Here is a 13,771-nt window from a genome sequence, read left to right as displayed (position 1 = left end):
TAACATACAATCGAAGTAACTGAAAATCTGATACAAATTACTGAAAATGTGTAAGCATATTATTATAATCATCATTCTGGATTCTGAGCCATTTTAATGCTTTTACTTTGAAGGCTTAAATGTGTATCACACTGAAGTTGACTTGACTCCCAAGAGTTTCCGGATTGGTCTTTATCACCACCTGCTGCACAGGAGTGCACACTGCACTGCTAGAGAAATACATAGTAGTATAAACATTTTCATGTATTAAGGACCGCCAAATTGTATGTATTTTGGCCGCAGGGATACAGGATAGGCGGGCACTAGGGATATCTGGGTATCTCGATGTAAAATCTTGTCCAAAATCTTTAAGTAATGATGTGAACATGCACAGTACATCATAATCAGACTTAAATTTATCCTTCAACTTCTTGTTTATGCCCAAAATGACTGGATACAGGTTTTGTAGCCATTGTAGAAATATTAGACCTTTATTGTCGAATGTTTAAGCATGTTCTAATCATGTATACTTTACTTAAAGGACGACCACCCATCTTCAACCTATCTTCATATAAATGGTCCTCACAATGCTCATGATAAAATGGTAAAAAAAAAAAGAAATCTACTCACTCTGGGTCTCATAGGAGGGCTGTGGACCGTCTACCAGTGACATCATCGTTAGACAGAAAGAATAATTCAAACAAGATTTCATTTTTTGTATTTAGATTTTTAAAAACGCGAGAACAGTGGCTTCCATTATAGCATGCAAACTTTCCAGGAATAGAAAGCCAGCAGTTTCTATTAGCTTGGATTCCCCATCGATGATGTCACTGGTAGACGGGTTTCTGAACTGTCCACAGCTCTCCTCTGAGACACAGGCCAAGTAGATTTTTGTTTTACAATTTTATAATAAGTATTAGTGAGGACCAATTATATGAAAATGGGTGAAGTCATCCTTTAAGTTAAAAACATTTTCCAAATTTGTATTGTTTTACATTTTGGAAAAAATACCCAATTTAACAGGAGGTGCCCACCTATCCGCTACCATTTTCAAAAATAGCCAATGTACAAGCTCACATCGTATTGCAGTTGTGAGCTTGTAGATAGGCCGTATAAAATAGGAATAAAGTGGTAATGCTATATTAGCCAATAATTTGATGACCGACTCCGCCGGTCATCAAATTATTAGCTTAGGAATGCGACAAAAACAAAAACATCTCCATGAATTCAAGGCTCCATGCGGTGTGTAATCGATAGAAATAAAGTTTTGGGGGTGAACTATCCCTTTAACTCATTTTGCAAGTAAATAAAAAATGCTTCCTTCAAAACTATGTTAAAATTCCTTTACAATAAATGAACAGATGTTACAGTTAAATGGGGAGAAATAAAATGAAACTAAGATACAATAACATTCAAATAATTGTTTTGTTATTTTATTGATAAAAAAAGGGACGAGAGCGTACTCAGACCTTTTCATGTTCGTACCTGAGGAAAGCACAGAAGGAGCATAATCCTTATTATACTGCTAGTTTGGTGTCATATTGTTAATTCACATTTTGTCTCTGTCGGGTTGAAACCTCATACGTCCAAAACTGTTACTTTTCAAGATTCAAATTCAAAAGTAGCAGATCTACGAGCTCATTTACGGAAAAAAAAACACACAAAGTTAGAATATGGAGGTAAGAAGTTTCTGGCCGACAGCAACGATATACATATTATACAGGCTTTTAACAGCATCACACTGACCCAAATGAAAAGGTATGTACCAAAAGATACACATGCACACGCAAAAACACACACTCTCAAGCACGCACACTGGGAGTCTGCACTGTGCTCCGTCATTCCATTCACTCTCTTCTCCTTCTCTCCCTCTCTGGTCCTCGCGGTACGTTGACACTCCAAAATGCCCGACAGCAATTTGTCAGTCTCTGATATGCAGACATAAAAATACTGATAATTCAGCTAAAGCATATGGTGGAACTGAAACTGGTGCAGGGCTGCAATGATCAATTATTATTATATTGATTATTATTGGGTTTTGCACAAAAATTGCTAAAATAGCTCACGTGTTGTGAGCTTTTACATCAGCAAATTTAAACAATTTTTGAATGTTAGAAAAGGTAATTTTTTTCAGCCTATAATGATGTGCCCAAAATAGGGATCAATAATCCAATATTTCATAAAATATCAATTATTTATAACGCTTTCGATATCTTCAAGTGGGCCCTGATCCAGAAAAGGTTGAAAAGGCTGCTGGCTTATCGGCCATTATGACGACATGGTACCAGCAGTTATACAGCAGATTATTAAATAAATATAATACACAAAAGATATATTGATTATTTTTGTTTCTGAGCTGCCTGACAGCTAAAATAGCAGTTTAAATAAAAGGTCAGTTTGTGTGTTTATATTTACTTGTTTACATTCATATATAGTTATTTTTTTTAAACTTATTTGTTTGCTTATAAGTTAAATCTTCTAGGATTGTCCAAAATCAGGAATCGGTATTGGACCCAGCATTCTGGCACCGGTCTGGTTCTAATTATTTTATTATTATATGTCTACAGCACAACCCAACCCCCCAAAAAAACAACTCAAGAATCCATAATGCACTTGTGGTCTCTTAAGTTCCTCATACAGGCAAATCCTTTGCTGCATTTCGAACAGTTGAAGGGTTTCTCTCCCGTGTGAACCAGCTGGTGCGCCTTCAGGTTATTGGCCTGGTTGAAAGTCTTGCCGCACAGCGTGCACACGAACGGCCTCTCGCCCGTGTGCACGCGGTTGTGGCGCACCAGGTTCTGCACCACGCTGAAGCTCTTGCCGCACACCTCGCAGACGTAGGGCCTCTCGCCGGTGTGCGTGCGCAGGTGGAGGTTGAGGTTGTTCTGGGTGGAGAAGGTCTTCTGACACCTGGAGCAGCCGTGCGGCTTCCCCTCGGAGTGGAAGCGCCTGTGCGTCTTGAGGTAGGTGAGCGAGCTGTAGCCCTGGCCGCAGATGTCGCACGGGAAGGGCTTCGCTCTGCCGTGGACCTGGGTGGGGGCGAGCGTTCATTGCTATTTTAACCCATTAAGACCTGAGGCCGATTCTACAAAATGTCTTCTAAATCCTAACCGTTTTCTGAAAAACCTATGTTGCTATAGTGGAGCTCTAACTTTTTCATGTCAAGGACCCCCAGAATGATATGTATTTGGGCGCGGACCCCAAAATGTTTTGTTCCAGGGATCCCCCAGTACCAAAGATTTGAGTTAAAAATGTTCGCTTAAAAAATGTATATTCAAAGATTTGCACAAATTTACATTTTTTTTTTTTTAAATAGCAGATTTATAAGCTTATATATCTTCTATTTCTGAATAGCCAAAGCCAAAGTAAAATATGGTTAAAGTGGTTCAAATCTAAAATGACACAGATGCGTTCCCGTTTCTTTCCCCCAGTTATTTGTCATACTCTGCCCTGTGCAATTTGTGTTTACAAAGCCTAAAGGCCTAAAAGCAAAAGTGTAATTTTTATTTAAATACTCCCATGCTCAATGCCAAAAACAGAATCAACCACTTGAACCCCAGCATCCATATTCTAGGGGGAGGGGGGGACATTAGCCAAAAACAGCAGATCTACAAGCTCACAATGCATCGCAACGTGAGCTTGTAGATCTGCAATGAAAGAGATTTTTTGGGGTGTAGAGTGAAACAAGAGCAGCACCAAGTACAGTTGCATCTCAGGTCTGTTTTACTAGGACTAGTGTTTTTAAGCCAAGGATACAATTGTGTTGCAGATTAAACATTTTCATAGATTTCATAGATAGTTTCATGGACATCACAGTGTTGTGTAAATTATTCGTTTTTTTTATTTGTTTACGCATCTTCTCTATTCATATGTTGGATTCATGTTATTGTGTATTTTCAGAACCCTCAATACTTAGTAAACTTGACATGTTGTTCTGTACTTGGTCTGCTCTTCCCCTCTACACCAGGCCTCTTTGCCGAAAACAGCCTATATCTACAAGTTCACCGGCGTTGTGAGCTTGTATATCTGCTATTTTCGGCTAATGTTCCCCCCAGAATAGGGATGCTATAGGGTTCAAGTGCTTAAGGAAAAAAATAAATGAAAAAAACTTTTGTATGGCAGTTAATCTTCAGGTAAAATGTGATGATGGCGACGGCCCTGACCTGGAGGTGGGTCTTCAGTGCCTGAGCGGTGAGGAAACTCTTGCCGCATTCCTCGCAGGTGTGCGCCTTCTCCCCGCCGTGCGTCGTCTGGTGCCTCTTCAGGTACTGCGCCGAGCGGAAGCCCTTGCCGCACTCCGTGCACACGTAGGGCTTCTCGCCCGTGTGCGTCCTCTCGTGCACCACCAGGGCGCTCTTCTGGCCGAAGCCCTTCCCGCACGCGTCGCACATGAACGCCCGCTCGCCCGTGTGCGTGCGCTGGTGCACCTTAGAGAGAGAGACAGAGAGAGAGAGACAGAGACAGAGAGAGAGAGAGAGATTAGGGCTAGGCAATTAACCTAAAATATATCAAAACCGATATTTAGCACCACTAACCGACCTAAAATCAAATAATCGATAAGCAATGATTTTTTAATATATATTCTTTATTTAATTTGCATATTCCCATAGAAAGGTGTCATTCACTGCCGCCATTTTTCTTTTTTTTTCTTTGTACATAGTACATAGTATTTTGTATTTGTTGATGACATGTATTATTGTGCTATGTTGATGAATTGAATACATAGGACCACAATGGAAACAAGCCGCCAGGGACTTTTTCGTGTTATCCTTTTAGCCTTAATGTCTTACTGTACAACGTGCTGTTTACATTTCTGACTAATAAAGTATTCAATCAATCAAAGTAAAAGTAATTTTGAAGTGAAGCCCAGCCCTTGTTCAGGTCAGTGTTAATTTTGACAGCACATTTTTATATCATAATATTCTACAGTTGATGACGTCGTAATGCCTGATTTTACACTTGGTTGCATGCTGAAAATAGCCGATCTACAAGCTCCTAACGCGTTGTGAGCTTGTAGATCTGCTATTTTCAGAGCGCAACACCCGAGCGCAGCCAAACATAAAATGTCTCGTCTTTTAGTTCTACTGGATCTCTTCTCCACTAGTCCCTCCCTCACATTTAAGTTTGTATTTGTTGACGACATTGTCAATATATTTAGTCTTAGTTTTAGTCATCATAGCTTAGTTTTTATTTCGTTTTCGTCAGTGAAAAAAAGGTAGCCGACTAACATTTTTCGTCGTAGTTTTAGTCGAGAAAATTAACACTGGTTCAGGTGTTGCGCTATACCTTCAGGTGACTGGCCTGGGAGAAGCTCCGCTGACACAGAGGGCAGGAGAAGGCCTTCACGCCCATGTGCGTCTGCCCGTGGCGCTTCAGGTTGGCCGCCACGTTGAAGCGCTTCCCGCACTCGCCGCAGCCGAACGCCCGCTCGCCCGTGTGGACACGCTGGTGGATGTTCAGCGCGCTCCTCCGGGAGAAGCCCTTGCCGCAGAGCTCGCACGCGTAGGGCTTTTCCCCCGTGTGGGTCCTGAGGGTTAGGGGTGTCACCATCATTACAGTTTAACCCATTAAGACCTGAGGTTTTTTGAAAGTTTTGAAATTTTGAAACATTTTGAAAAAAAAAATCTAAAACATTTTCTTTCAAGATTTTTTTTTCAAGATTTTTTTCAATTTTGTTTCAAAAATAGCAGATCTACAAGCTCGTATATCTGCTATTTTTGAATAGCCAAAGACATCTAAAGTGACACAGATGCGTTCCAGGTATCAATGGGTTAACTTGACCATTAATTGTCACACAAATAATTGCAATTATGGTAGGGTAAGTTAAAACAAAACAAGTGTTTGTTCAGTAACAGGGGTCTCCCTGTTACTGAACAAAATACATTTTCAGGAGAGAGCACACATTTATCAGCTTAATTTGTATAGTGTTACAGTTCCAATTTTGTCTGCTCATTTCTTTGTCATCACTTCCAATTTCACTCATCTGTATCCTAACTTAGTTCTCTACCCTGATTGGATAAAATTGGTATCCAGACCTAACATTTTTTTCCCAGTTTATTAATGAGCTGGAGAGACATGGAGACACCCGTTAGTGAACAAACACTCTAGAGCAATGATTACCATCAGAATATAGAGCTATTTAACACTTATTTTAACCAAAGAAATTCACTTACCCTACCTTTAATTGTGTTTGCAATGGACAATGGAATATATTGATATAAATTTATTTTCTGTTTTATTCATTTCTGTTTGCCTTTTAAACAACATATTTCACAGGGCAGATATGACAGATAAATAACTGACATATACAAAGAAATGACTGACAATGATCGGTACCAATAATCAAAAGCAATCATATACTATGGCCAAAATAGGCCATGTTAGATACAGTAGGAGTGTGGAGGAAAAATACAACAAATGTATGTTGCTATATACTGTACATAGCAACAAGAACCCCAAAAGAGGTTCCCGTCCTGAAAGGTATAGTTACAAATAGGGGTTCCCGCCCAAAATGGGTTAAGAGCGTCTGCTTAACCCTTTAAGACCTGGAACTGTCATTTTTAGATTTGAGATAAAAAGCATTATTTTACACTTTGGGCTATTCAAAAATAGCAGATATACAAGCTCATATCGCGGCACCGAGTGCCGCGATATGAGCTTGTAGATCTGCTATTTATGAAAAATCGTGAAAATGTGTGCAAATCTTTGAATACATATATTTTTAAAGCGAACATTTTTAACTCAAATCTTTGCTTCTGGGGGTCCCTGGAACAAAATATTTTGATGGGGGTCGGCGGCCAAATACACATCATTTTGGGGGTCCTTGACATGAAAAAGATGGAGCACCACTGATATAGAAACATACGTTTTTTCAGAAAACTGTTGAGATTTAGGAGACATGTAGAATCGGCTTCAGGTCTCAATGGGTTAATGCCTAAATTGTAATTGTGACAAAAGCCTATACCTGAGGTGCGCCCTCAGCCCGCTTTTCTGGCTGAAGGCCTTGCCGCAGGCGTGGCAGACGAACGTCTTGGCGCCCCAGTGGACCGTCAGCTGGTGCACGCGCACGCTGCGCCGCGCCGTGAAGCCCCGGTGGCACGTGGGGCACTCGAACGGCTTGTCCCCCGTGTGCACGCGCCGGTGCTTGACCGCGTCGCTCCGTCGGGTGAAGCGCTTCCCGCAGCACCCTCGTTCCTCGCATCCGAAGCTAGTGCCAGCCGCCGTCGCCGCCGCCGCCCGCGGACAGGCCTCGCCGTGGGCCTTCAGGCAGCATCTGGCCGGCAGGGCCTCGCCGCACGCCGAGCACTTCTTCGTCGCCGTGCCCCCCGTCGTCGGCCATTTTGTGAGCTGGTGCTCCCGGAGGTGGCCCCGCGTGCCGAACACCTTCCCGCAGTGCGCGCACTTGAACGGCCTCTCCTTGCCGTGCACGGTCACCTCGTGCACCTTGACAGTGGTGGAAAAAGTACTCAAATTCTTTACTTTAGTAAAAGTACCAATACTGCAATATAAAACTACTCTGTTACAAGTAAAAGTCCAGAATTCAAAATTTACTTGAGTAAAAGTACAAAAGTATTGGCATCAAAATGTACTTAAAGTACCAAAAGTAAAAGTACTAAATATTTGAAAATAGCAGATCTACAAGCTCACAACGCGTCGCGATGCGACGCGTTGTGAGCTTGTAGATCGGCTATTTTCAAATAGCCTAGGTATAAAATAGGGTTAAACTGATTAAGGTATGTTTCATTATATCATAATTTATATCTGAAAAGTAACTAGTAACTAAAGTTTTCAAATAAATGTAGTGGAGTAAAAGTACAATATTTGCCTCTGAAATGTAGTGGAGTAGAAGTAAAAGTATTGGAAATTGGAAATACTCAAGTAAAGTACAAATACCTCAACATTTTACTTAAGTACAGTACTTGAGTAAATGTACTTAGTTACTTTCCACCACTGCTTGACAGTGGTGGAAAAAGCACTCACATTTTTCACTTGGGTAAAAGTATCAATACTGCAATGTAGAATGTTACAAGTAAAAAGGCGGGAATTCATAATTTACTTGAGTAAAAGTATAAAAAGTATTGGTATCAAAATGTACTTAAAGTATCAAAAGTAAAACATTTCTTTTCCCATTTCACAACTTTTCAAATGTATGAAACGTATACAAATCTTTTGAAAATAGGCGATCTACAATCAGCTATTTTAATCGGCTTGTAGATATGCTATTTTCAAATAGCCAAAGTTTAATGTATGTTTTGTAATAATAATCAAAATCTCCAAAGTAACTAGTAACGAGTAAAAGTACAATATTTGCCTCTGAGATGTAGTGGAGTAAAAGTAAAAGTACTGAAAATTGGAAATACTCCAGTAAAGTAAAAATACCTCAACATTTTACTTAAGTACAGTACTTGAGTAAATAGTTACTTCACATCACTGCACCTTGACGCTGCACTTGGCCGAGAAGCCCTTGCCGCAGAGCGTGCACTTGAACGGCCTCTCGTGGCCGTGCGCGCGCACGCGCAGGTTGCCCCGCCGGGCGAAGGTGCTCTTGCAGAGCTTGCACGAGTACGGCCCGGCGGCGGGTTTCTGGCCCACAGTCTTCTTCCTGGTTCTCCTCCTCTCGCGGGGGGTCGGGGGGGGGTCATTGTCCTCCATTTGTCGGGGTGAAGGAGGAGCGGGTTGTTGTTCACTTTGGATGCTCACCTCCTCCTGCGTCCCCCTCGGAGCGAGGAGGAGGCGGTTGTCCTTCACCTCCTCCTTCTGCACTTCCTCCTCCTCTGTGGGGAGGAGGTGGTGGTGTGTGGGTTCCTTTGTGGAAGGTTCAGCCGCTGTGTCTGTCGCGGACGCTGCGTGTGAACAAGGTGAACGGTAAACATTCATATCGTCTCTGTCGGGTGGAAACCTCATATGTCCCAAACTGTTACTTTTCAGGATTCAAATTCAAAAGCATCAAAAGCTCGAAACGCGTCGCTTCGCGCCGCGTTTCAAGCTTGCAGATCTGCTACGTTTGATGCTTTTGTGTGACGCACTAGTATGATCGATTAGGGCGTTAATTTACGGAAAAACACAAAAAGTTAAAATATGGATAGGATGTTTCTGCCCGACAGCAACGATATGAAGTAACATGGCATGTTGATAAAAAATGTCACTCTTATCACTTTAAACAACTTAAAGGAGTAGTTCACCCAAAAAATGACTTATTTTCTATCAATTACACATGAAGCCTTGAATTCATGGAGATTTTTTATTTTTTTCACATTCCTAAGACAATAATTTGAGGACTGGCGGAGTCTCCGGTAGGACACTTGCAGACTCTTCTATGCGACAAAAAATAACAAATCTCCACGAATTCAAGGCTTCATGGGGTGTGTAATTGATTAAAAATAAGTACTTTTTTGGGTGAACTAATCCTTTAAGCCCTATATACTTTGTCATACTTTGTCAACAAATAGTGAAAATGTACCTATAGACTGGCTATTTTTGGACAAAAATATATATATATATATATATATATAATAATGCTAATGAGATAATAATAATTGATAATGTTGGTTCATTTAATTGGGAATATGTTGGCATTGGTCTGTACTCACAGCTGAGCTGCAGTGCATCCTTCGACTTCTGACAATGAATGAACCACTCTGCTGCTTCTACAGACTGACGCACACGCACACGCACACACACACACACACACACACACACACACACACACACACACACACACACACACACACACACACACGTTTTAGGATGGCAATTTTTTCTTGATATAGTAAATGCTTTATACTTTTTTCTTGGCATTTTTAAACCTAACCCTAACCTCTAAGGAACACACCTAATCCTAATTGTAACCTTTAGCTTTAAAAAGCTTTGTAAACCATGAAAACAACAGATTTCTGACCCCCATGTTCCCAGACACACATTTTTTTCAGATGTGGGTCTGTGGCCAAATAATACATATCAATGTGGGGGTCCTTGACATGAAACTGTTTGAGAACCACTGATCTATTAATCTCTCAAGACACATTCTGCCAACAGCAGAATGTGTCAGCAGCACCACTGCCCTAAACATGTAGTGTTGTTGTTAGTAAGGAATAAACACAGAAGCACCCGGGAGGAAGTGGACTAAGAAAGGGGTGGAGCCAAACCGAGTTCCTGTTTCTACACAAAAAAAGGAGGTGCTGCCCCCAGAGGCAAAAACAAACATTTTCCCCCCCTTTTTGGGTTCCCAGATTGCTGATCTATTATAAACACCTGTAGTAAAACCTGTGTAGTATCCTCCTCCTCTGTGACTGCCATCCTCCCCTTCGCCTCCTCATCCTCTCGGTGGAGCTTCCTCTGCAGGGTGTTGTTGACCTCCTCCTCCACCAGTCTGAGCAGCTCCTCCGCCACCTCCTGCGAGAGCCTCCTCATCACACACCACAGCTGCACACATGGACAGATTTTTCATTTTAGTTTAAATTCATTTTGATAAAAAAAAAATCTAATTCAGTTAGTATTAATAATTAGTTTCTAAAGCGGATTTTCTAGTTTGTATTATTTTTCATTTTTGATTATGCTAATAGTTTTAGTTCGTTTTTATTCGTTTTAGTGTTAGTTTTAGTTCATTTATACTTTCGGCCCTTTTCTATCCTGCACCAAATAAACAAATAAGTCAGGTTACGGTACAGGATTGAAAAGGGCCAGATAAGAGTAAGTATTGTGTAATAAAAACTGGAGAAAAGATAAAACACTGCAGCTCCATCAAACTCTTAACTTGATCCCATTCAAGGACAAGGACAGTAGATCTCCACTTATCATCTTTATTATGACTTGATACTTGTGTGTAATATTTGGATTAATAAATGATCGATACCAACCCATTAAAACTGGGAAAGCATCTGTGTCATCTTTTTTATTTGAACCACTTTGACAATATTTTATACAATGGCTTTTCATAAATAGTTAGTATAGTAATAGTATAGTAATAGTATTTTTGAAAAAATCGTGAAAATGTGTGCATATATATGTGTGTGTGTGTCTGTGTCTGTGTCTGTCTGTGTGTGTGTGTGTGTGTGTGTGTTCTGGGATGGGGAGCAATGGAGCAACGATGGGGGTCCGTGGCCAAATACATATAATTTTGGGGGTCCTTGACATGAAAAAGGTTGAGCACATCATCAAGTTTTTCAGAAAAATGTTTTAGAAGACATTTGTATTTGGTCATTACTCCACACCAGTGGTGTAAAGTAACTAAGTACATTTACTCAAGTATTGTACTTAAGTACAATTTTGAGGTATTTGTACTTTACTTGAGTATTTCCAATTTCGGTACTTTTACTTCTACTCCACTAAGCATCTCAGAGGCAAATATTGTACTTTTTACTCCACTAATATTATTTCAAACTTTAACTATAGTTACTTTGTACATTTAAATTTAAATATTATTACAAAACATACTGTAACCACTTCAGCCCTATACATACTTTGAAAATAGCATATCTACAGGCTTGTAGATCTGCTATTTTCAAAAGATTTTACAGTATACATTTTGAACTTGCAAAATGGGATTCTGCATGATGAGTACTTTCTACTTTTGGTACTATCAGTACATTTTGATACCAATACCTTTGTACTTTCACTCAAGTAAATTTTGAATTCCGGGGGTTTTACTTGTGACAGAGTATTTCTACATTGCGGTATTGATACTTTTACTTAAGTAAAACATGTGAGTGCCTCACCTCTGTCTCCCTGTGTGTTGTTGTCATATCCTCTTGATCAGCTGTGAACTCCCTACAGAGTTGGCTTATTTCCACAACAAACCGCTCCATGACGTCATTAAAGGGTTGTTTTAAACGTATGACGTCATTAAATGGTTGTTTTAAACGTAACGACATGTTTTCAATCTTTTAAAGATCAAAAACAAACCCAGCAGTTTGTTGTTGTTGGCGGAAAGTGAGGTGGTGTTTGTTGCTTTTGCGACAGCGTAAAGTGAAGTGGTGTTTGTTGTTTTTGCGACAGCGTTAGGGTTGCCATGTTTTGTGAGAGAACCCAGGTCTATGAAAGCAAGCCCAAAAGTAGCCCCTACGGAACCTCTCCCTCCGCTAAGTAGCTCCGAGATGAGGTCCCTCGTCGGTTCCTGCCGTTTGCGGTCGTCGACATTGTCGCACATTTTCCACTTTAGGCTACATGTTTCTTACCCCTTTCCCCTTTCCGGTTCCATAATATTTTGCATTATAAGATGCAATTCAACATTTGACCAGTAGGGTAATCAGTAATGTTATCTCTACTGGCGCAACTCTTGCGCAATGTCTTAAAAACATGTAACCGGATGAAAACCGAGGCAAATTAAATACTTTCTTCAACTCGTTGGAAGCTGTTATGTTCCGCTAGAACTTAAAACATCTGAGAGAGTGGCGCAAATGCTTTGCTTTTTGGATACGATGTGCAGAAAGGGGTAAGAAACATGTAAAGTGGAAAATGTGCGACAATGTCGACCGCAAACGGCAGGAACCGACGAGGGACCTCATCTCGGAGCTACTTAGCGGAGGGAGAGGTTCCGTAGGGGCTAGCCCAAAAGAAGCCACGTGACATAAGCACTTTAAACCTGCATCGCCAGGCGTTGTGAGCTTGTAGATCTGCTATTTTCAAAAACTCTTGCAATAAAATGTGGAATATTTGGAATATCTTTGAAACATTTTAACAAATCTGGTACGGGGCTCCCTGGCAAAACATTTTCAGATGGGGGACATATATTAATAATACATATTAATGTGGGGGTCCACCGTCCATGACATGAAAATATTTCAGAACCACTGTTTAAAATAATTAGAAAATTGTGAAACAAGCCCAAATAAGCAACTATACTTATAAACAACTACACTTTACAAACAAGCCCAAATAAACAACTATACTTTATAAATAAGCCCAAATAAAGGCAAGGCAAGGCAACTTTATTTATATAGCACTTTTCATACACCAGGGCAATTCAAAGTGCTTTACAGAATTAAAAAAATACAGGGTGCAATAAACAACTACACTTTACAAACAAGCCCAAATAAACAACTATACTTGTTTAGAAACAAACCGCTGCAGTTGCAGTATTTCACAAGCAACGTCACAGAAAAATAAGCCCAAAGTCGCTTATACTAAGCAGACATGGCAACACTGCAGAAGTCAATGGGTGCGTTCGGAAATTACGCACCGGAGCACACTCGCCTATTAGTTTGTATTGGCCAGTGCGCTCAGTGCTGTATTTTCGAACGCGCCCAATAGCAGATGATAGCACCATGTCGCCCTCTGGCGGAAACGCTACTGTGTGCACTGAGAGCAGGACATAGTCATTTTATTCATTACATTTCAATATGATTTAAGTTGTTTATTTTGTTTAGTTTTTATTTAGTTTTTCATTTTTTATTTTCAAGGAATGCCTTGATTTAGAGGAGCTGAAACGGTAGGATAATAGAATGGATGACAAAAGATGTCAAAATGAATAAAAAACGATGAACATTATTGTATGTATTTATATTTCTTTGTAGTAAGTTTTTAGTCTTTATTTAACCTTTTACTATTTTGGTTTCAGTTTAATGAATTTATCCCCCTTATAGTTTCACAAATAAGCCATGCACAAGTAGATTTAAAATAATAATAAGTTTTTGGTTAAAACGAAAATATTTTTGTTAAAAGGTTAAAGCACTATATTCTGATAGCACTGGTTCTCAAACTTTTTCATGTCAAGGACCCCCAAATTGATATTTATTTGGCCGCGGACCCGCATCTAAAAATGTTTTGTGCCAGGGACCCCCAGAAGAGAAGATTT

General features: G+C 40.2%; 1 protein-coding gene across 1 annotated transcript; it reads right to left on the bottom strand.

Annotated features, from left to right (window-relative positions):
* Positions 1-1,387: 1,387 nt before the first annotated feature.
* On the bottom strand, positions 1,388-11,906 carry LOC308100474 (uncharacterized protein). Its single transcript, XM_080449539.1, has 8 exons — positions 11,694-11,906; positions 10,231-10,401; positions 9,570-9,633; positions 8,416-8,822; positions 6,944-7,422; positions 5,266-5,506; positions 4,143-4,406; positions 1,388-3,008 (listed from the first exon to the last, which is right to left on the bottom strand). The coding sequence occupies exons 1-8, from the start codon at positions 11,847-11,849 to the stop codon at positions 2,574-2,576; spliced, it is 2,217 nt and encodes a 738-aa protein (XP_080305665.1). The 5' UTR covers positions 11,850-11,906; the 3' UTR covers positions 1,388-2,573.
* Between the last annotated feature and the right edge of the window lie 1,865 nt (positions 11,907-13,771).

Source organism: Gymnoscopelus braueri (assembly GCF_963280865.1).
Source record: "Gymnoscopelus braueri genome assembly, chromosome: 14".
NCBI classification, from domain to species: domain Eukaryota; kingdom Metazoa; phylum Chordata; class Actinopteri; order Myctophiformes; family Myctophidae; genus Gymnoscopelus; species Gymnoscopelus braueri.
This window is presented reverse-complemented; position numbering and strand designations above follow the sequence as displayed.

Bases quoted from the DNA above. Each gene is read 5' to 3' on its own strand.
- LOC308100474 (XM_080449539.1), bottom strand. From the start codon at position 11,849: ATGTCGTTACGTTTAAAACAACCATTTAATGACGTCATACGTTTAAAA. The intron at 8,823-9,569 runs GTGAGTACAGAC...GTTCACACGCAG, and splicing joins GGATGCACTGCAGCTCAGCT to CGTCCGCGACAGACACAGCG. The intron at 4,407-5,265 runs GTATAGCGCAAC...TCTCTCTCTAAG, and splicing joins CCCAGGCCAGTCACCTGAAG to GTGCACCAGCGCACGCACAC.